Source organism: Microcebus murinus, chromosome 1 (genome assembly GCF_040939455.1).
Source record: "Microcebus murinus isolate Inina chromosome 1, M.murinus_Inina_mat1.0, whole genome shotgun sequence".
Lineage (NCBI taxonomy): Eukaryota > Metazoa > Chordata > Mammalia > Primates > Cheirogaleidae > Microcebus > Microcebus murinus.
Window position 1 is genome coordinate 13,627,459 of NC_134104.1, and position 23,680 is coordinate 13,651,138.

Genomic DNA, 23,680 nt, shown 5'->3' on the forward strand with positions numbered 1-23,680 from the left:
TACCTTTCCAACATGTTTGCCTCCCTAAATTCTCTCTGCATCGTGGTGTATCTCTATATTAAAGAGATAGATAGAATATACATTATACAAGATAGAAGAATATACAGAATTGACAAAATATTCTTTGACAGATTGGACCAAAACTACAAGTGGCAAAAATATCCTTCTGTAAATATCAAGTAGAGTGTGTGCATTTGAACAAATGCATGTGGGTATTTATATTTGACTCTGAAGTTCCTTTCTTATATGTGGAGACTACCTCTGTGGATCATTTAACAGATTTCTGTTAATATTCATCTGCGTCAATATTAAGAGGAATATATTCTACATTGGATGGGGATAATATAGCTGAAAAGTTTTTGAGAATATAACTTAGAATTGGGAAAAAAATTTTAAAAAGTACTTTTTATATGATTTAAATAGCATTAAATTCAATTGTTTTAGCTAAGGTGTTTATCAGCTAGTATCACTGAAACGTTGAAGATATAATTTCAAATGCATCCTCTCTTATGTATTTTCTTTGCATCTCTAAAGGAAGAGAGTTGAGTCCTCAGAAATCAAAATGATAAGTGCAGAAAAAAACAGAAGAAATAATTTGCTAAATTGCTTCCACTCCTGTCATAGAAAGGCTGGGAAACAGCATCGTAGTCAGAAGGAATTGGTTAGTTTCTCATATTTACGTGATTGCTTGCTGGGAATTAATCACAACATTCATCTTCCATCCCGTGTTTAAAAACCACCTTCTGGTAAGTTTAATAAACTAGTGTTTTCACAATCAAAGTTCTTATTAAACTGCAAAGTGCCATAATTAGGGTTTGAAAATATGTATAAATTTCTATATCTAAGTAAAATTTTATATAACTCTGTCCGTTCTCATTTGGTGCAATTCTTCCCTGCTTTGCTGTTTCTATTTTGAGTAAAAGATACTGAAAATTCTATAGATGCCTTTGTAAAGCAATGAACCTACAAAATAAAATTAACATGGAGAAAAATATAGTTGCAGAGAAGAAATGAGATCAACTGGCATTAAGGACGCTAAGAGCATTAGAAGTGGCAACAATAATAATAGAAATAATATGTACCAAAATAGTATAGCCATTCATTACCTAATTTAAGCCAGATACCTTACATAAACTCTGAAAATATTATTATCCCCATTGTAAAGATAAAGAAATTGAATCAGAGAGGTTGAGCAACATGTCCAAGATCTCATAGCTAGTAAGTGGTAAAGTTCGGATTTGAATCTTAATTCAAAATCCGTGTTTGTTCTTTTTACTATACTCTGCTGTTGCCAGAAAGCAGGCATTAGGAGTGATATTTGTTATACATTGTGGTCTGAGAAAGATGCTGAGAGAGATTGAGTTTGTAAGTCTTCACTGGTTAATTAGCGTAATTCACTGATTGAGCGAATAGGTTGGTAAAACTCAAGAGTTCTTGGAGCCAGAAGAAAGTAAAAAGAGAAAGTGGATCTTGATTAAGATCACTAGTTTTTTACCTGACCATACCTGGGAAAATCAAGGAGACCCTAGTATAAGCCAGTTGTGAGCAGTTCTCTGTAGCATTTTTGAAAATACACGTAATTTTAGGTGGAGTAGATATCAATAATACTTTGTGTGTGGTTGCTTACAAGAACTGTAATTCTAAAAAAGCAACGGACAGAGAATTCACTTTATTAGAGGAAAATTCATAAGATTCATGATTATGATAATGCAACCCAATGTAGTAGAATACAGTGACAGGAGAAATATTCAGTAAGCAAACGATGCAACTTCTCTCATCTTCCTCTTACCGGTCTCTTTCATCATAGGATATATAGTGTTTCAAATCCTTTCTGCTGACTTTTAAGTAAGGCAAATTTGGCAGTAATGCCCCAGGGAGAGTGAGGTATTTCATGGTTGATAGTCTACGTGCTAGAAAGGAGAAAATTTAAAAGGACAGTCTGAAAGGAGGGTAAACTCTGAGAAAGTGAAGAAGCAGCCTCCCCTTCACAGAACATTTTTCTCTACTTTGCAAAAATTGCCTGACACATAAAATCTAACTTCTCTGAGTTAAAAGTGGTTGGCATGACTAGAGAGCAGACGATTTGAGTAGCAGAGGTAACATAAATGAGGTGTTTATTAAACAGAATTATAAAAAGGACAATATTTGAAGGCAAAAAAATCATGATTGTGAAAGCATCTGTATAATTTTCTTACTATTCAAAAACTCTTAGAAATCTCCCTTATAGGTATGTTTGTAGATATAATTTTTTTACCATTTTCCTTGATCTAAGGCTGCAGTGATTCCTTCTGTACACCAGGGGGCGATGTATAATTGTTCACTCTCACCACTTCTGCAGTTTCTACTAATGAAACATTTTCAGAACCCTTCCATTCCCTCCCTCTCTCCCTCATCATCCTGTTGATCCCACAGCTATTTTTTAAGACTCTTCCTGGTCTGTCAGCATATTATTCTCGAGTCCAAAGAATTGAAGTTGGCTGAGAGTTTCTACTTTAAGTATCACTTATAAGCCAACTGAGAGCCATTTTATAAGTGGAATAAAACTCTTCAAACTTTCAATTCATTGTTTCAAAGCCTAAACTCTTTGTTCTATTAAGCCTGACATTTCTGTTGAGGTAGAGACTGCTGCAAATTAGAATGAGCATGGCCTAGTTTTCCAAGACATACATGCGTTGCGTGGTTATATTCCTCTGCTAGTTTGCTAAGATCTTTTGGACCTTACTAAGAACAATTCCCATTAAAATCAATGACAGATAAGAAATATTTAAGGATACATAGAAAAGTTAGAGAATACTGTTTAGTGGTTCTAGGAAAAGTATTCACTAGCAAAAATTCTTTCTTTTGAGCTATTAAATAGTACAGAATTTTTTAAACTACTGTAACATAATCTTTTGGGTACAGACAGTACCATTGGAGCCTTTTTGCCTTAGCCGACACAAAGAAAAGAAGATACTATGATTTTAGGACACATGGCAAGTGTACACATTTAATACAAAAACCTATTCCTATGCTTTCTTGAGGAAACATATCAGAGTTTTAGTTTGTGGTGCACCAATATTCTAGAAAAAGAGATTTGTCAACCATTTGATTCAATCTCTGTTTCCTTCAAGTTCTTCACTTGAACTTGAAGGAAACAGAGATTGTGTGACAATAATAATAATAATAAAACCATGATTTTCTATGTGCCTTGCAGAGCACAGCCTTTGTAAGGCGGGTCCCTCCTGCAGATCAGAGTTAACCAACATAATGAAGACAGGCAACTGACATAATTTCTGAGATGTGTCATAAATCATACTCCATTTGCACTCTGGAAATGTCCCTGCTGGCAATCACCTCTGTATGTGGGGGTCAAGTGGAATACTCATCTGATATTAAATCCAATGCAAACCACAAAGCAAAGCTTAGTGGCTGTGTTGTGGTTTATCTCTCAAGAGACTCTATTAATTACAAGTGAAAAAATGCTGGGCTGTCCTCATGATAGAAGGTTTTGGAAAGAAGCATACCAGTGCAGTGTTGCTTAGCAATATGGTTTTCATAAGGAAAAGCCAATTGTAGAATGTCTCAGAAAGTCATCACTTTAAGTATACCACATTCCCATTCCTTTAGTGAAAGAATGGAGAAATTGGTAAAAAGGCACAAACATTTTTGATCCTAAACTAGTAATACTTTCCTATAAGTTCCAATATGTATTTCCTCCTGCAATAATTCATATTCGTTAAACACCTGTCACAAACTAAGCATGCTCCCCAAATGTAATGTCAATCCCTAACCCCATCAGAACATCATCCATTATTTTTCAAAGAAGTAGAAGATTATAAGTAAGACAGTTACCATATCATATAACAAGGATTTTTATATTTGTTAATGGCCATTAAACTAGAAAGGAGAGCAATTTTGTAGGAATCAATTATTTAAAACATTTTTCATCCAGGTAACCCTCTCTAATTACATTAAGTACAATGCAATAAGCATTAATGGAGTACCTAGTATATTAATTTAAAAAACTGGGCTGTATGATGTATTATATTAAAAACAAAATCAGCCACAAGCAGACTTCCTGACTTAATGAAGTTCATACTCAAATGGTAAAAACCAAAAATACACAAGTGCCCATGATAGAAGGATAAAAATCTAAGAGTCTCATAGTACTACTTCAGAGAGAGCAAAGGATAGAGTCTAGCATTTCATCATGTAAAAAGAGAGAGCAATGATACAAACAACAGCAAAGGTATATTAAAGCACAAGATAAGGGAAAAATGGTGAACAATTTGGAGTGCAATAAGAAATCAATCAACAAAAGTAGCTTGGAACCAAATCATAGGCTATCATATGGAAGAACTCTACTAAAAAGCTGGGGCTTTGGATTCAGAAACAGCCAAGCTTAAACCCTGGCTTCAAAAATTATTAGCTGTGTGTCTTTGGACATGTTGTTTAATTTCTCTGATTTCTGGTACCTATCATGAAGAGTTGTGGGAATTAAGTAAGCTAATTTCAGACCACATGTTTAAACAACAAAAACAGACAGGCAGTTTATATAAATGAGTAAAAGAGAGGCACAGTAAGGATTCAGTGTGTCATATTTCAAATGATATCTTAAGTTGCATTTTTTATACGGACACGCTTGGTTGGTATATTCAATATGTAGAAATAATCTTTGTTCACAAAGAAGTATGCTCTCATTCATATTTTTTAAAACATAAAGCCCTTTCAGCAATTTTTTCACTTTTTATAGATACTAGAGTTCAAGAAATATTAAACTTTAAGATACAAAAAAGTGAGAGCACATTGAAAGATTCTAATGACATTAGTGCTCAGTTTACAAGAGAGTGGTGAACTGCAGGAAATGAAATCATATCCCAGGGTGAAAGGAAACATCGCTACAGATTTAGTAGATTGCTGTCCTTTAGGAGTCAGGCTGTCCCTTACAATATTAAAAAAAAATGAGAGAAAACAGATATTATATAATCTCTCTATTTTATTTATTTATTTATTTTTTTGAGCCAGAGTTTCACTTTGTTGCTCAGGCTAGAGTGAGTGCCATGGCATCAGCCTACTCACAGCAACTTCAAACTCCTGGGCTCAAGCAATCCTCCTGCCTCAGCCTCCTGAGTAGGTGGGACTACAGGCGCTCGCCACCATGCTCAGCTAATTTTTGTTTCTATTTTGTTTCTATTTTTAATTGCCCGGCTAATTTATTCTACTTTTTTTTTTTTTTTTAGTAGAGATAGGGTCTCACCCTTGCTCATGCTGGTCTTGAACTCCTGACCTCAAACAATCCTCCCACCTTGCCCTCCCAGAGTGCTAGGTTTATAGGCATGAGCCACTGCACCTGGCCTCCATTTAAAAATGTTGAAAACCTATTCGAATTTTTAAGAAATACTGGAACAATGAGCATATGTCAATTAAGAAATCTAGAACCATGATTAACACACAAAGATGCTCAATAAATATACTGAATGAATGAATGATGGATAAATCAATCAAAATGCAGGCTTAATTTGGACTACAGTTTTTGGCTTCTGAAGTAAAGTATTTATAACATGTCTTAAGTAATACTAAGTTGTCCATAAATGCTTACTATTGTTATTATCATTAATAAACTGTCTTCACAGGGAAGGATGGTGTATCTGAACTGTTTAAGAAGGTAACTCTTTTATTACTCAACTCTGTTTCAAGGTTCAATGCAGAGACTAAACTGATGTGGAAAGAAATTAGAAACAGAAAGATTAATGCAATATGGCCTAGCAAGAGGTCATACAGGCATATATATAAGCTAGTAAAATAACAATGTAAAGAATGGGTATCTCTGGAGAACATTTTAGAGGTAGTATGCACTAATCTGATTGGTTGTGAAGGTTAAGAGAAAGATAAAAACCAGACTAATACCAAAGTTTTGGGTCATAATAACCGGAATAATGATGTATATTAATTCCAATAAGGAGACATAACCATGAGTTCAAATTTTAACAAGCTGCATTTGATATATTGGCAGTCAATATCTATGGCAAGAGATGCCTAGGTATTAGCTGACAGTGCTTTTCTTAGAAGAATAGTTAAGATTTCACATGCATATTTTTTCATCGTATGCCAAATTGATGGTGAAAAACATGAAAGTAGATGCAATCATCCCGTGAGGGAATGTGAAAGTTAAATAAAAGAGAGCATAGTATGCTGTCTTGAAGGATGCCTACATTTGAGAACTGGATAAGAGGAAATACAAATAGAGAATCTATGGTGAAACAGATGGGGAAAAATCTAGGATGATGCCTGGTCAGATAAATAGCTTCATGAGAAGTTCAAAAGAAAAAAGAGTTTCAAGTAGAGAGTAGGGAAATAGTCTAATGGCACACAGTTTAGAAAGGGCTGGTAAGTTGAGGAGTGAGAAAAAACAATCAGGTTTGATCATTAGGAGAGCCCTGGAGACCTTTGACCAAGCACATCAGTAGAGTGGAAGTGGTGATGGCCAAGAAAGAGTGAGCAAATAATGAAGACTAAAGCAGACATCAAATAGAGAGTTTATTTGTAAGTGTCCGAAAGAGTCACAGAGGTGAAAGGTGGGGGTGGAATTGATAACTAGCATGAGGCAGGGGAAGGGCTGTGGCAAGCAGGTTTTAGCAGCTTTTTTTCATTTAATCTCTGTTCCCACGGCATGTATGTATTCAGTTTTACGCCACTCTTTGTTACAAGCTGATAGGTTTTATTGTGATTATTCTTGAATCTTTAACCTTAATGGCTATTTCCCACAAATTATTTTCTTGAACTAGAAGCAAGATATTCTTACAACATCTATGGCTACAGCCAATTACATAGAGATCTTCTTATATCAATAACAGTGTGTTCTTTCTTTGTGAATGGGAAGAAGGTCCACTGGCATGGAAAGTGATTTCTAAATTTGTTGGGTTAAAATTAGATTCGTTTCTTTGAAAAAATCAGTTCCAGGGATAATATATATGAAAATGTTGAAAGATACAATATGAATTCTTTCCAACAGCCTTTGATTCTTGAAAGACATGCTGTATGTTTTACTTGATTGTGGATTAGGTATTTCTGAATATGGTGGATTCCTATGGATTATTTACACATACTGCGGTCCCTCACCTAAGTGCTTGTATAAAACCAACTCCAAGTGAGGCTGTACATTACTGAGAGTACATAAAAGACTGTAATGATAATTTGGTTTTTCTCATTATCAATATTTTGAATGATTTAACTATTGTGGCTTTGTTTCCCTTGACTGACTGGTAGATTGATTCAAACTCACTAAATAATCATTAGAGTTTTACTAAGCATAAAGCAACATGCTGGGGGATATAGGGGAAAAATAAAATCATATTAAACATGGTTTTTTGTTTTAAAGGGATCTACAACTTAGTGGGTATAATATTCAAATATTGCAAAACCAGTTTCAAGAGAAAAGTCAGAAATTGAGCACCATTAAAACAATACAACACCTTCTGTCTGAACATATATTTGTAAACAAAAATATGAAATTGAAAACAACGAATATAATGGTTAAAAATACAGCCACTCTTGTGCCAATGGGCCTAGATTTAAATCTCAATTTTGTTCTCTGATCTTGGGCAAATAACCTTAATATGATATGTCTATTCATTATAAAAGAGCATTCTATTAAACTTATTTGATTAGATTGTTTTGATATTGAACTAGATACCACATGTATTTAGCAGAATGCCTGGCCCAAGTTGTCTCTTTCTGTAAACTACAAATTGGAACACTTTATGGAGTGTGCCAAATCTTCATTCATTAAATCAGTTCCTTTGTGCATTCAGCAATTACCCCAGGAGTTGAGACTTGAACTATCCCTGTGTAGGCACTGAGTATACAGCAGTGAACAAAGCAAGCCCTTGTGAAGCATGTGCTCTTGTGTTCGCTCTCACTTGGATTATTTGTGTGGTTTGTGCAGTTGGGCTATTTGTATAGATATTTGAGAAGAATTCCAGATTCTTCACTTTGAATTATGATGCTATTGGTTTTAGTTAAAATTTAGTAGAGTCAAGGGGAAAAGTCAGGATGAAACATGAGATATAAGAAGGGGCCAGAGATAGAACATGACTTGGACCAGGACAAGCCCATCATCTGATTCAGCAGCTCTGTGTACTAATGTCAGCGCTGGCATAAATACCTTAGGTTATCATTGATCTGGTGACCAGATCTGGTGATGCCACTGGAATGAAAGCTCTCTGAGGTCAGGAATCTTTTCTGTCTTTTTCACCAACCAGCATGTGTCTGACACAGGATAGTGGCTCAAAAGGTATTGACTCAGTCACTGATTGACTCAGTGACTCAATTAGTCCTTTCTAATTCACTTGTTCTATGGTTTTATGTGCACATCTATTATTTCCTTAATTAGAGTTTAAGTATCTTAATGGCTAACAGTGTGATTTTTTAATTCTTTTGCTTTCCCACAGTACCTTTGAATGCATATGGTATTTTTAAAGGTTTTCAGGAAAGGTGGATGATAATTAGTTTAAATTATAGTTATAAAACCATATTATTAGAGTATTTTTGAAGGCCTACTTTTTAGGCATGCTTTTGGTTGCACTAGATGCTCAGTCCTGGAACATATTTTAATTCAATGTTTTGAGAATTAATGTATAAAATTATACTGAATAATTCCTTTGATTAAAATAAAAAGCATTTTCTGAAAACTAAGCATTTTGAAAGTTCTGTAACATATAATAAGTCTTCCTTTTCACCAACCCTCAGAAAATCTAACTAAATATATTAATGTATGTATTGTATTTCTTCCAGTAATTTCACTAATGTCGTTGATTCATTCAAATGATCTCATGAAGAAGTGTGTCCACCAACTAGACATAAAACATAATAATAATAAGGGTTGATACATTCTGCCCTAGACCATTTCCTAAAGAAAAATTCACCACAGTCATATTTTTAAATATCTAGTCTCACAGTCCAAAACTTTAGCCAAGTCTTTGGGGCTCCGTCAGCTTCAGCATCACTCCTTCAGTCTTTCTCTCCAATCTACTTTCTCTATTCTCTTCCCAGTACCTTCTGAGGTAGTTTTGTTGGGTCACATTCTGAAAATGTCCGTTCTTGGTGCTCTCTTGGCCAGGCACTCCAAAAGCAAGGTAAGCACGATAATGGGATTTATTGAGAGAAAGATAAAATTATAGAACAAGAGTAAGATATAGGTTTATAGAGCAAGACATACAGCATGGATGATGACCAGACCCATTGTCATAGCAGAAAAGAGACCTTGGTTATGGTCTGGGTCTTATTTTATAGCATCTGAATAAGGACCTCCCCGTGGTTCAGACGTTGTCATGGAACCACTTTGATGGACAGCTGGGAGTTATATGACCAGAGTCTTACTGCACATGCAGATCTCCCATGAGTCTCTCTGAAAACCGGTTGTTCTAGGTCACTTTTACAGAATCTATTGTACTCATGCTGCTTGGCACCCACTTTCATCTCTAGGATACCCAGAATCCTTCATGATCTACCTAACAGTTTTCAATTCCACAATGACTGCCACAATTCTTTCTGCAAGGCACTGTCTACCAGTGCTGTGTTTAGTCCCTGTATATCCAACCAAGGTTTTTCTCTCTCTGCTATCCTGGCAGAGAAGCTTTGTCAGACTTTGGGGTTCTAGCAACAATGGATTCCATCTCTGAACAGAGAATCCCCTGGGTTTTCATCTTTAAGATTCAGTTTGTGATGTCTCACTATGTGGAGAAACTGGTCATTTTGCTACTGCATTGAGTCATAAGCATCTGAGACCATCTGCTAAATCTGAGGAACTTTCCAGTGTCTTGGCATTTTTGAGGAAAATTTTCTACTTCTAAGTATTAGTTATCTACAAGTTCTCCATTACAAAGATGTCATAATTCAATATCTTTGTAAAATTAGTAAATATCTTCATAATACAATAGATAGCCTTCATAAGATAATATGTGTGCATTAAAGTAGCCTACAAACTGTAAAGCACTATATAAAGATTAAATTTTGTTAAGATTATTGCTTGGAAGAATTAGAACTTGAACATCCATTTGATTAATATCCTTCCTTCTTGGATCATTACTGTAAGCAGATATATAGGTGGGTTATGTTTTTAAAACATTGATTTAAACTTGCATTTATATATTTTCTCAATTTTTATTCATCCTTTTTAGAATAGACAGCCTGATTTTGTCCATAATTATTTTTCAGTATAAGGTTTGCAATTTCATCTGGTAAAACATGTCCAGAAATTTAATATTTCTTCTATGGGCATCTAGTGTCCTGATGGTTGAACCATGGTTTAATAGGAACTTTGTTCCATTTACTGAGAGAGACAAAGAGAGTGGACTGTTTTATAAAGAAGTGGAATTATTTTGCCATAAGGTCAAGCAGCACACGGAATTAGCTACCTTAATAACTCCCATGTGGGTAATCTCTATAGCAAATGTTTTCAAAATGTGAAACTTGTACTATTAGAGGGTCATAAAGTCTATTTATTGATGGTGATCAGCACTTCTTTGAATGAGAAATAATAGAGTAGAATGGGATGCGATGGGATAAAATAGACATTACTGGAGTCATTGAAAGTTTGGTTGCTCTGAGAGACAGAGGGAGAGAAAAAGAGAGAAAAGTTTTGAAGTAAAAGTGTTTCCCAGTGTGGGTCCTAGTCACAAAAATTTGCAAGCTTCTGCTCTGTGAGAATCTTCCCTGGCACCCAGTGCCCTGACTACAGAGCGAGCTCTGCTGTGTGAAGGATAGCATGGATGTTCTTGGTGTTTCCCAAGAAGTGGGAAGTGTGGGAAGCTGGGAGGTGGGATATTGAATCACCCTTCCATAGCCCACTTCAGTGGATACTAAGCATTCTAATTTCTCAATAAATACATCTTCTTCTTCTTTTTTATGAACTTAGTCTCATTGGTTTTACAAAACACCTTTTAAAAGGGAACATATTTTAAATTTTAATAGAGCTCATATTAATGACATTTGATATATAAAATGGTTATATATGTAACAAAATTAAAATATATGTAAATAATAAATAGTTGTGTATATCCATTATAATAGAGTATAGCTTTGGGGATTTAGGGAACAATGGCAAATCTAAATAAATCTTAATGCCTTGTGATAGAATTTTTACAAAATTGTGACTTAAAGAATATTTTAAAGGCGTAAAATGGATTTTTCCATCAATTGACTAGTGCCTTATAGCATTCTGGTACTATAAGCTTGAACAATTTAGAATTTATTGTTACAGACTTTTATTACTCTCTTTCAATATACAGAATATTTTGAGCATGACATTTAAAGAAGCAAAATTTAAATGTTTCATGTTCTTAATTTTTATGCTAGTTCGCTTTGTGTTACTTCTATAGTTCTGTAAAATCCAATTACTTAAGTCAATATCAAAATAGTTAGAAATCTCTAACTTAATATGAAAAGGTAGTAGCCAAATGGGTTTACTGAAAGTGCATTGTATCTTGATGCAAGAAAGCCTGCCTTATACTTAAGTCTTCTGCATGAATCACTCTTCTCTTTGGGTAGAGGTGCCAAATTAAGTAGAGTCTTTCTTCAATTGCATAAATACTTCAACTCTTCACACTAATTCTTTCATGTTACTATTTTTCCATTTGTGCTCCATTGGCCCAAATAAATATTCTTAGATACTTCATCATGTGTGCTGTGAACTCCTTTAAGAATACTTTTAAGAATATTCATCTTGTCTCTTATGGAGCTATATAAAGCAAATCTGTAGAAATGCAGTTAATAACACAGATTCTTAAAAACTGAGTACTATGTTAGCAAATATCTTTGAAAAAGTAATGTTTAATATTTCTTTATTTCCAATGCTTAGAAGTGTTAATGAGTTTGTGGATGAGATCGATATCCCAAAAGTGGAAAAACAAGCACCACGTGTACTCACCACCAAATTGATATTACCTGATTAACACCTAAGTGAACATATAGGAATAACATTTATCAGGGGTTGGGTCGGTGGGAGGGGCGAAGAGGGATGGGTATATATACACATAATGAGTGAGATGTGCACCGTCTGGGGGATGGTCATGCTTGAAGCTCTGACTCGAGGGGGGCGGGGGCATGGGCAATACACGTAACCTTAACATTTATATCCACATAATATGCTGAAATAAAAACATCTGAAAAAAAAGAAAATGTTAATGGAGAAAATAGATAACTTATTACTCAGGAGATGGTGACAGTTCACCATCATCATGATGAGTGTTCTTTTATTTGTACTTACTTTTTAGCTCTTGCATACAGTGATATAGCAAAAAAAAAAGTTTTAAAAGTAGACCTGAGTATACAATACACTATGAACCTGCTATGTGACATTGGACGGATGACCTTCTCTGTACCTCAGATGTCTTATATAAAAAAAAAATCAAACTAATACCCAATGCAACTCTTCTTGTTATTTTATCAATTATAAAAATATATCGCTATTGCATGTACGTTATTAAAAATGAGAACCCATAAAATTTTGACTACTGTTTTTGAAAATCATCTAAAAGTGAATAGACTAACTATTCCAATTTTCATAATTACATTTTATTTTTGCCTACAATTAAGCTTTTTTAATGTTGTGCTCTTGTTTTCAGTCAGTAATCAGAGCCTAGTGATATAATTAGGTATTAGAAGTGATACATTATTTGAAATGTCTTTTATCCCTTTATACACAAAGATGCTTGAATTGTCATTAAGAAATACCCACTGCTTCTGGGCTGGAACATTCATCTCCTGGGAGAAGATTGTTTCATCAGCACAAGGTTTCCTCTGCCTATCAGAAGGCATATAGGAAGCATGACCTATGTATTGCACAATGTGATACATATCAGAAACACTGGAGAATAATAAATTGATGTTTTGTGGATTAGGACAACTTCTGAGGGATAGAAGATATAAAGTCAGTTTTCTACATTTAATAAATAATTTATATCAAGAGTGCTGTGCTTCCTTGAAAGAAGAATGAATCACTTGCTAACATTTCATTAAATGATACTCTGCAGGTAACACATTATGTCGAAGATACAATCCTTGTCTAAGGGTTCTTTCAGGCAAGTTGGAAAGAATTGGAAAATAGGATATGCTTTCAAACTACAAAATATTTCTAATATCTTTCTGGCTTGAAGGATTCCAAATAATAAAACATGAACAAAGTTAATTGCAAATGTTATCTCAAATTAAATACTGCCTAAAACAATCAACTGAAAGTTCTCATTTAAAAATTTGCCCCTAAAAAGTATATTACAGTTAGGTGACAGACTGAAATTCTGAAATTGCCATTCTAGAAATTTTGCATGATTTCTTTTTTCTTATGTATATTGTTATGCAGATTAAAGAGCTTTAAAACCTCTGCATAATGTGAGTCGATATCAAGGAAGAAAACCAGAGGACCAGAGAAAAGAGACAGAAAAGAAAACCAGAGGACCAGAGAAAAGAAACAGAAAAGAGACAAGAGTTTATTCCAGGAATTTACTTGGGAGGCACCAGTGGGAGCAGGCCGGGCAATTCTCTGCCCCAAATAGCAAGCGATTATGTAGGCAAGCACAAACAAAGAAACTGTAACTTGAGGATATGATGTGCATGACCAGGTAAGGTAGGGTAGCCTTCCAAAAAGTTAACATGTTCTCAATAGAATGGGGTGGCCAGTCCCCTAAGGCTTTCTTTGTTTTAACTCCTTTGGCCTCCTTGAGTGATACTGGGACCAGAATCTCCAATTAACCCACATATATAATCTAAACTTGTAATTATGGTATCCATGGCCATATAACCTGTCTAGCTCAAGCTCAAGCTCTTTCCTTGTGCACTTAGTATGTCAGAATCCTCACCTTTCCTCAAACACCACTTTGCACATTTTACCTGTTATATGTTTTCCTGTGATCCCGTGTTCTTACTGTGCCATTCAAACCTATTATCCTCTTGGTCCTAGTCAAGCTTAACCTTTTCTATGAAAAGTCCTCCAAAATTTATTGCTTTTATCATAAGATTTTATCAGTGCATTAATCAAGGTTCTACAGAGAGACAGAACCAGAGAAAGAAGAGTGAGAGAATTCTCACTTCTCACTGGAATAACTAAACCTTTCAACAAAATGTCTATGCATATTCACAAAAGTCATGAATTTTCTGCTAATGAGCCCTCCATACTCCCCAGTGTAGCTTTGCTAAAAAAACAGAGCTAGCTCAGCCTTGCCTAAGGGGACAGAGGCAGAGGACAATGTTCAAGGAATTTGTTTACAAAATTATTTATAATCTATTTATGTATCTTATGTTATTTCTGGCCATCACATTTCTCATGTTTATTTCATTCCTTTGCTACTTTCTTTTTTTTTTTCTGTCATGACTTTTTTGTTGTTGTTATTCTCTATCTTTCTGTTTTGTTTCCTGCATTTTAATCAAGCATTTGTTCTCTTTGCAGTTTACATAATCTTGGTACTACTGACAATAGGGTTAGATACTTCTTTGTTAGGATTGGGCTCTCCTGAATATTTTAAGAATTTTAGCAACATCCCCTGGCCTCTTCCCACTGGATACTAGTACCGCCCCCAGTTGTGATGACTAAAAATGTCTCCAAACATTGTCAAATGTTCCCTGGGGGCAAAATAATTCCTTGTATAGGACCACTGTTTTAGATGGGTGTTTTAGAAATAAATTGTGTGGAATAGTTCTTAACCGTGGACATTATTCTTCATTTAGAAAGGGGAAAGAATAGCCTGAATATGATATTATATTACTCCATGAATGAATGAGATGCTATGGATGGCTGCTGAATAAGTATATCTACACTTCACAAATCTAAAATAATGGTGGACTGCTTACTTGGAAAATATCATTTTACTATTGGAAAATGAACATAGTAGTCATGATTATGTTTATATTACAATGAACTATTCAATTGCAATTAGAGACTTTTGTGTCAAAATTGTCATTTGTGTCAGAGTACACTTCTCAGATCTACAGTGTATAAAATGCCTGTTGGTATCATACCCACTCATGACCATCATAGACCAAGAAGTATAAATAATAGTAAGAGGTAGATTATCTTCTCACTATAATTCAAACCATCAAGACCAATTGAAGCCAATTGCTAGTCCATGGACCCCATTTTATTATTATCTGTTGGGCCTTCTAACAGCTTTCTTCAATTTGCTTGACTGGTTTTGCATACTCTACTAAAGAGACTTCAACTCCTTTAGTGTCTACAGTCAGCGATGGACCTGACCATAGACTGTGTTTCCTCATTCTGAACCTTCATAGCTGGTATCACAGGCTTTACCCTCTACGTGTCTCAATGTCTCAATTCATATGAGCGCTTTACTGACTATGAAGTTTTTAAGCAATTTCTACCCAATATTTCATGCTAACAAGCATCTACTCAAAGAGTTTATATATCAAATATAAGAAAGAAAAGTTAGTTAAACACGTATTTATTTGTCTCTGCTATATGCTGGGACTTATGCTAGGTCCCGAAGGATGCAATTTTAAATAAGAAACAATATAATAGAATTGACAGACAGATATCAGCAGTATTGTAACTAACTATAACTTTAGTTAGAATGACTATGATAGTTAATTTTATGTGCTGACTTGGCTGGATCAGGGGATATCTGCGTAAGCATCATTTCTGAGTGTGCGACAGTAGCTCTGGATGAGATTAGCATTTGGATCAATGATTCACAAGACTGCACTCCCTGAGTCTGCTGGCATTATCTAATCTGTTGAGGGTTTTAACAGAACAAAATGTGAAGAAAAGAGGAATTCGCTTTTTTTTTTTTCTGCCTTCCTGATTGAGTTGGCACATAGGTCTTCTCCTGCCTTGTACTGGGATTTACTCAATCAGCTCCCTCTGTGGACTCAGACTGGAATTACACCACCAGCTCTCCTGGGGCTCCAGTTTACAGGTGCAGACTGTGGGACTTCCCAGACTCCATAATCCTGTGAGCCAATTCCTCCTAATAAATCTCTCTTTCTCTCTCTGTCTCCCTACTCCTCGAATAAGAGATCATATTGAAAGAGATCATACTGGTTTTGTTTCTCTAGAGAACCCTGACTAATATAAAACTTGAGGCGAGGATTGAGGACTAATCTTTTATTTGGGAAGTGTAAGTCCATGGCAATGAAGGTGAGAAAGCGTGCAAGTACAGCAAGCAACAAAATGTGCAGCGCAGTGCAGTGTGGTGGGTTAGCGGTCTAAGTACTGCTTCGTAATGAGGCACAAAGTCACACACCACATCACCTGGCAGGCAGGCTCATTAATCACTGGCAATTTCTCTTGGAGGGGCTGCAAAGAATACATCTCAGAGTAATCCACGGGATAGAGAAGCCAGGTGAAATGTATCTTTTCTCGTCCTCCCATCTCCTGTTACTATTGATCAGGTTCACTGTGAGGCTAGTGGCACCCCATTGAAGCATATTTGGTGGAAATATTCTGGAAGTCGGACCCCACACTCCACTCAGGTGTGGCATATCATCAAAGCCTGAAAGTGGTGGGGGGATCCTGGGTCGAGGGGTCATTGGCTAAGAGAGTGAGAGAAAGAAGGCTGTGGAGGTGAACAAGTTTTGTGACCTAACAAAGTCATTTGAAAACATGCATTTACTTATTCATAGATAAAAATAAATGCATAAAATATATCTGCAAAAAAATTGCTTATGTATATGGAGACAAGTTTATTCTGTCCATAATGCTACCAAAAAAAAAAACCTATTTAAATCATTCATGTGTCTGATTATTTCAGATTTCATTAACTTCCAAATCATTCTTTTGAAAAAAAAGCAAATTCTATTTCCAATTTTAGAGTTAAAAGGAACCTTAAAAATTATTCAGTACAACACCCTCATTTAACAAATGAGGAGGCAGAGGCTGGAGGAGGTGAGGCAGTTTGCTCAAGGTTACACACATGGTGATGGATTCAACTCCGAAAGCCAAGTCTCAGGGCTGCGGACCCAACACTATTTTCTCTCTCCATCTTTCTACATAATAGAAAGGGTTGCTTTTGTGATTTAGGAACATTAAAGCAAGTGAATGGTCCTTCAGAAATGGCAAAATATAAGGAATCTAGAACTCATGTAGCTATATATTTTCTTCTGTTTCTGAGATTGTCAGTACCTTCCCTTGGGCTGAAGATAAGGGTATGATGTAAGATTCTGGACAAAATAGTTTGCTATAAGTGAAACCAGTCACAAGCAGGAAGGATCTATCACAGCCCAGTGTGTAAAGGGGAGCTCTCCGCTTGAGGAAAGACTGAGATTAACATTTAACAATTTAGATATGAGCTTCAGGGCTCAGAATGTCAAAATTCCCTCATCAATTTCCTCCCTAAGTCATTGGCTAGCCATTTATCATGTCAAGGCAATCAAAAATCAATAGTAGAGTATGGTAGTTAAGAGCACAGGTTCCAGGGCCAAACCAGATGGGATAAAACAGTCTTCATCACTTAGTAGCATAGTTAAGCTGGAAGACTTATTTGACCTCTTTGTGCCTTAATTTCTTCATCTGTAAAGTGGAGTCTACACTACAGCTTGCCTGACAGAATTGATCGATATTCAGTTATTCATATTATTCACTTGCCATATAATAATAAATGCTAGACATTATTTATATTATTCTAATTTTTTAAACCTAGAAGGAGTTCTGTTTATTCATTAAAGCACCCAACACCCTTATTCAAATAGAAAAATTTTGATGATCAGTAAAATGCTCTCTTCATCAGTTTGTTCATTTCAAATTTTTAAATAACAGAGCAGCCATTTACGCTGATGTTTGGAGACACTCACTGATATTTCCAAGTGTACATGCAGCCAAAGAAAAGGAGTGAGAAGGATTAACTGATATAGTTTCACTGTAGTTACCAGAAATTGAAACACTATGGTAAAAATTTTAGAGAATATTCAACCATATAAAGCAGGAATTGGCAAACATTTTTCACTGAATGTGGCTAGATAATAAATATTTTAGACCTTGAGGGACATATGGCCTCTGTCCCAACTACTCAACTCTGCCATTGTAGCATGAAAGCCATGATAGTACGTAAATGGATGCACTTATGGCTGTGCTTCAATAAAGTTTATCTGCAAAAACAGGTGTCAGCTGCATTTGGCCCACCAGCCGTCACTTTTGGACCCCTTATATACAGGAAAAGCTATATAGAAAGTCATTTGTTCTGTGATAGTCTGGTTATCTTGACTATGACTATCTTTGTGACTATCCAAGAGATTTCATATAGGATTGAGGCTGTTTATATCACTTTCTCACTCTTGAGCTTATACATTGAGTTTCCTTTTAGTATCTTTTTGCAAAAGTATGCTACATGACACATTTCATATGTGCTATGAGTTTGTGGAGTCTCCAAAGCTGAGGTCCAACATTGTGACCCAGTCACATTCCCATGAGAAGATGTGGCTACAATAGCTTTACAGCTTATGTGAGCCTTATACCCACCAGGAAAAGTTTAGACATTTATAAGAGAGACTGGTTTAACATAAACTAAGTTTCATTCTAGTAGGATGATACCACCCCTACACACACACACACACACGCACATGCACACATACATGCACACACACACATACATGCATACATACACTGTATCCCCTTCTTTGTGAAGAGTGAGAAGGCCATGAGGACCACTCCTAGAGTGTGGTGGCTGGCCTGAAGTGCAGACAGTAGTCTCTTTCTGTACAATAAGAATGTTCTATACTACAGGAATTTAATAAATATTTGTTTAATAAATGCCTAATTGAAAAAATGTTCTAAACCAATTATATGACCAAATGCTCTATAATGGGATATAAATCTCTCAAGGCTAAGATCTATCATATATTTCAACTCTTCTCTAAACTTTCTGAGTTCTGTTCAACAAAAAACTTGAATAAAACATATGAAACTAAGAAAACAACAACCAAAAAAGTTTACCTAATGAAAATACTTAGAAGTATAGGATGCATTCACTAAAGGAGCTATGCTAATAAAAGAAAATGGAATTTCCATGGAATTGCTTGCCCGTGCAGAAAATTTTGAGTGTTTCTGTATTTCCTGTAGTTCGTGGGTCACTGAGACTAAACTAGTATTCTTTCTTACAATGCCGCAGTGAACCATTAACATTGGCTGCATCAAAGACACCTGCTGTAGGACCAAACTGCACTTCCATGGATAATGCAGTGACTGTGTATATTTCCAAGAGGACTACCACCGAGGCAAATGGATCCTAGTAGAAGAAATGTGGGAGGTGTGATGGGCAGGAACTGAGGGTAAGGATACAGGGAGAAGTTATGGGAGATTAGCTAACTCAGTCAGGGGTATGGTTCAGTGCAAGAGTCCCAGGGATGGAATTGGGGTAGTAAGAGGATGGTTTCTGGAAAACACACAAAAATCTCCACTAGGGAAAAAGTCAGTATTCGGACATCTGTAGTGTCTTAGTCAGTTTGAACTGCTACAAGAAGATATCATAAACTTGGTGGTTTAAACAGGTAAATTTATTTCTCACAGTTCTTGGAGGCTGGGAAGTATAAGAACAATGTACTGGCAAATTTGGTTCCTAGAGAAGGTCCTTTTCCTGCTTTTCAGATGGCCACATTCCCCCTATGCCTTTCCCTGGCACAGAGCAGAGAGAGAGGAAGCAAAGTCTCTCGTGTCTTTTCTTATAAGGACACTAATTCCATCACCAGGGATGCATCCTTATAACCTAATTACCTTCCAAAGCCCCCATCTCCAAGTTCCATCACGTTGGAAATTAGGATTTTAGCATAAGAATTTAGATGAGTAGACACAAACATTCAGTTCAGAGCATGTGATAACTGAGGACATTTAATGGCACTAGTTAGGGGAACAGACCTTTATGTTTCTATTAAACAATGTATAAAATCACCAGACAATCTGTTAGCAAGGCAAAATGAAGTATATTTGAACGCCCTGCAGTAAGGAAGAATGCCAATATGACAGAATTTTTTTTTTTGTATTGTTGTATTTCCAAAGAGGGATGAAGGGTCTTAGATATGACATTCTGAGCTCAAATGGTTTAAAGTGGTTCTTTTAAGCCAGGCAACTGATTAGGATTGAGCATATTTATTACATGATAGCTAGGAATTGGTGGTGGTCACAGCAAAGAGAGGGTACTGACATTAGTCTCTTGATACATAAACTTTTGCTTAATTAGGGAGTTATTTATCCAGGTCTTCAGTCTGTTAGCTTTCCTAATTAATCTGTAGGAGTTTCCTGAAGCATATACTGAAATGATTCGTTGTTTTATCTTACCTTTTCCCAGTAAACATTTCCAGAAGCAGACAACTAAATCCATGTTGACACAGGTTGTCTAAGCATCATGGCGTCACACTGAGACAGAAGGCCTTGGTGGTCATTTCCTCTCATCCCATCCTTTCTCTTGGCTGGAACAGCAGAAGCTAGGAGCAGCACACTGATGGAAAGCAAGTCGGGGTTAAGAAGATTAACAAGGGCCAGATGAGGTGACCCACACCTATAATCCTGGCACTCTGGGAGGCCAAGGCAGGAAGATTGTTTGAACTCAGGAGTTTGAGACCAGCCTGAGCAAGAGTGAGACCCTATCTCTACTAAAAACAGAAAAATTAAACCAGGCATGGTGGCGCATGTCTGTAGTCCCAGCTACTTGGGAGGCTGAGACAGGAGGATCACTTGAGCCCAGGAGTTCAAGGTTGCAGTGAGCTACAATGATACCACTGCACTCTACCCAGGGTTACAGAGTGAGACTATATCAAAAAAGATTAAGGAAAAATAAGTATCAAGCTCCTCCAAGCCACTAGTGGCCTGTGAAATCACATGACAAAAAGATAAAGGGGAAGCTTTGATTGTGGTTGTAAGACTGGTTTTTAATTTATACTACATTGAACTTACCTACTAATGTGAAAGGAAAATGTTTCTTAGTGTCTCAATGTGATCACAGATCCACCCATCGTGTTGTTCAGCGATTCAGGAAAGCTAGAGCCCTCAGATCAAGGGCAATGTTCGGGGCTGTTAGAAAAATGAAGCAGTTTCCAAATTTTGCCCGACTGAGTCCTTTTTACTTAATACATCAGTTAAAATAAAAGATAACGGTGTAATAATTCTCAATTCTCTCTCATATTCAGTTGCAGGGTTATATTTTCTTTCAATGGCTCCTGTACAGGATCTGACAGAATAATTGACTCTTTGATCAAAGAAAGAAAAATAAATTGTACTAAATTTCTTTCATGAAAAATTCCCTGCTATCATTTATTATTTTACTATTTTTTTTTTAGATCAGTGTTTGGGCTTACTTAGGATTAGAATAAATACCATGGACATGGAAGCTGTGAAAATGGACCTCTCGTATCTCCCATTCAGGGAGCCCCATTGATTGACAGTTCCCGCAGCTGGTGTTGGACTCTACCACTGTGCTTGTGCCCAGGTCATGCTGTCTTTGGGTCTTGCTCAGTACATGAGCTTGGCAGGGGTACTAAAGCAAGCCCATTTTGGTGAGATGTGGGGCTCCTTTGATGGTGACTTGGCTGAAGCTTGCTTAGAATTGCCCAGAAGACATTTCTTCTAAACCAAACTTCCTTCCTCCCTCTCTACGTCCTTCACTGAAATCAGATATATACCATTGTAAAATTGCTCTCCCAGGCCACCTCTCCAGCCCCCTTCCTTTCTCCCACACTTGTATTTTCACCAATAAAACCTTTTCATGTCTAATCTCATTTGGCAGGGGCTTTTCAAAGGACTCCAACTAACATAATAGATCAGTAAGGTTTGTTTTCTTTTTCTTTAAAAAAGTGTTAACTTACTCTTTCTATTTTCAATAATGAGTTTTGTATGATTTTCTCAGACTCTTTTTGAAGAACTTTTTGGTGTTCCAACTGAATCTTAAGTGTTTATCCTCATTGTTGTATTTGCCACATAATGGTAAGTTAGAATGTTATTTGTGTGAGCTTGTTGAAGGCGAAGAATTTGTGTCTTTGTTCAGCACAATGCCCGGTATATAATCAGAACTCAATAAATATTTTTTCAATGAATGCCTAACTGCAAACAAAATTTTCTGAAGCAATTATATGAACAAATGCACTTATGAGGGGATATAAACCTCTCAAGACATGAGATATGTAATATATTTAAATATTCCTCTAAACTTGTTTTCTATCCTACAAAATATCATTAAAACATATGAAACAACAAAAAAGAAGTTTATTTAATGAAGACAGCTGAAGGCAAGGGATGCATTCACTAAATGAATATTAGTGAAACAAAATGAAATGCCAGAATTCATACTCAAGAAATAAGTTTATTTAAAATAGTATATCTGTTTGAAATAAACTTGAATGAAAGAATCATAGGAAAATAACAAGAGAAGAATTTTAGAAAGGTGGTAACAGAAGTAATTCTGGGCATTTGGCATAAAAATCAAAATTCAAGATAGGTACCATGTCAGATTTAGGAAAGTTCTCAGGCTAGGGTTAATTTAATCCACAGTAAAACACATATTTCCAGGAAGTCTATGAAGGTGAAGTGATGCCAATGGTCAACAATCAGAGATATTGGACAGGCTGAGCATTAAAGCTCCAAGAAATGCAGAAATAATCATGAAAGAACGAGGAATATTCAGCAAATTGACCCCAAAAAGCGAGAGCCAAAAGCTGGTTGGTAACAAGTTGATTGGCAGCTTCCGGACGGAAAGAAAGTTGGGCGGTAGAACCTGGACCCGCAGCCCAGAGACTGGAAGCCAGAGCATCCATAACCAAAAGATCCAAGGCCAGCGTTTCCATATCCAAGAGATCCAGGGTAATTCCTCTGGCAGGGACTGCAGAAGATGGTATTCTCTGGGCGGTAGCAGGATGTCTGGCAGGGGCTGGATGCCACATAGGATGTCTGGCAGCTGGTGGGCTCACAGCAGGTCTCCTGACAGTCACTGTAGAGAGAGGAGCCCAGCTGGCAGGTGCTGGGATAGCAGTCTACATTGCTGGGGTAGAGAGAATCATAGGTGGAAGCTGGGTACCCCAGGTAACCTCCAAGAGAGCGGGAGGAGAATTTTCCAGACCTGTAGTTGTAAGACATGTCAGGAGTTCTGAGTTCACCTGAGTTGCAGTGAGGAGTTTGTGACTATGAATGCTACCTGCTGTACTGCACACTTATATACCCCAGCACTGAGTGTAGTAGCATGTGCCCATTTTAATGAGAATACTTAATTAGTCTCCCAACAAAATGAAATACATTAACCTTCAAAGACCTTTTATATGAATGCAGACTTTTAAATGAAAGAATTTCATTGGTTTTTCAAAGCAATTGTTCATGAAATAAAAATTCCTTTTCTCATTCATCTTGCTTGGGTAGACTGAAAACCACCATAATTGTACCTATAAGATTGATGCTTTATTTATCCTTCCCTCAATATACTGGATCAAATGAGTAAACAGTGAAAATTCAGTTGTTTTTAAAGATCTGAAAAATACTGTGTAGTCTGGAAGGGACATTTATATTGCTCCAAGTTTAGGAACTCAACTGAGAACAGAAAAGGAGTTTCTCAATATATATTCCTTCTCTCAGATCTCATGAACTTTGTAGAAGGAACAGCCCAATAACAACCCTTAATTGACAGAGATGCCAAATGAGTGCCTAGCACATTTGGGTTTAATTTTCTTATAGCACAAGTAGCGAAGTCACCCTTTTGTGCTTGAGTATCTAAGAATGAAGGGTCCG

The 23,680-nt window shown here is 36.3% G+C and overlaps 1 protein-coding gene across 1 annotated transcript; it reads right to left on the minus strand.

Annotated features, from left to right (window-relative positions):
- Window positions 1-22,585: 22,585 nt before the first annotated feature.
- LOC142870917 (keratin-associated protein 15-1-like) lies at window positions 22,586-23,038 on the minus strand. The gene has a single exon (XM_076003001.1). It carries the CDS (start codon window positions 23,036-23,038, stop codon window positions 22,586-22,588), a length of 453 nt encoding a protein of 150 aa, XP_075859116.1.
- Window positions 23,039-23,680: the final 642 nt, after the last annotated feature.

What these genes read in the sequence shown, in the direction of transcription:
- LOC142870917 (XM_076003001.1), bottom strand. Translation starts at nt 23,038, where the DNA reads ATGTCTTACAACTACAGGTCTGGAAAATTCTCCTCCCGCTCTCTTGGA.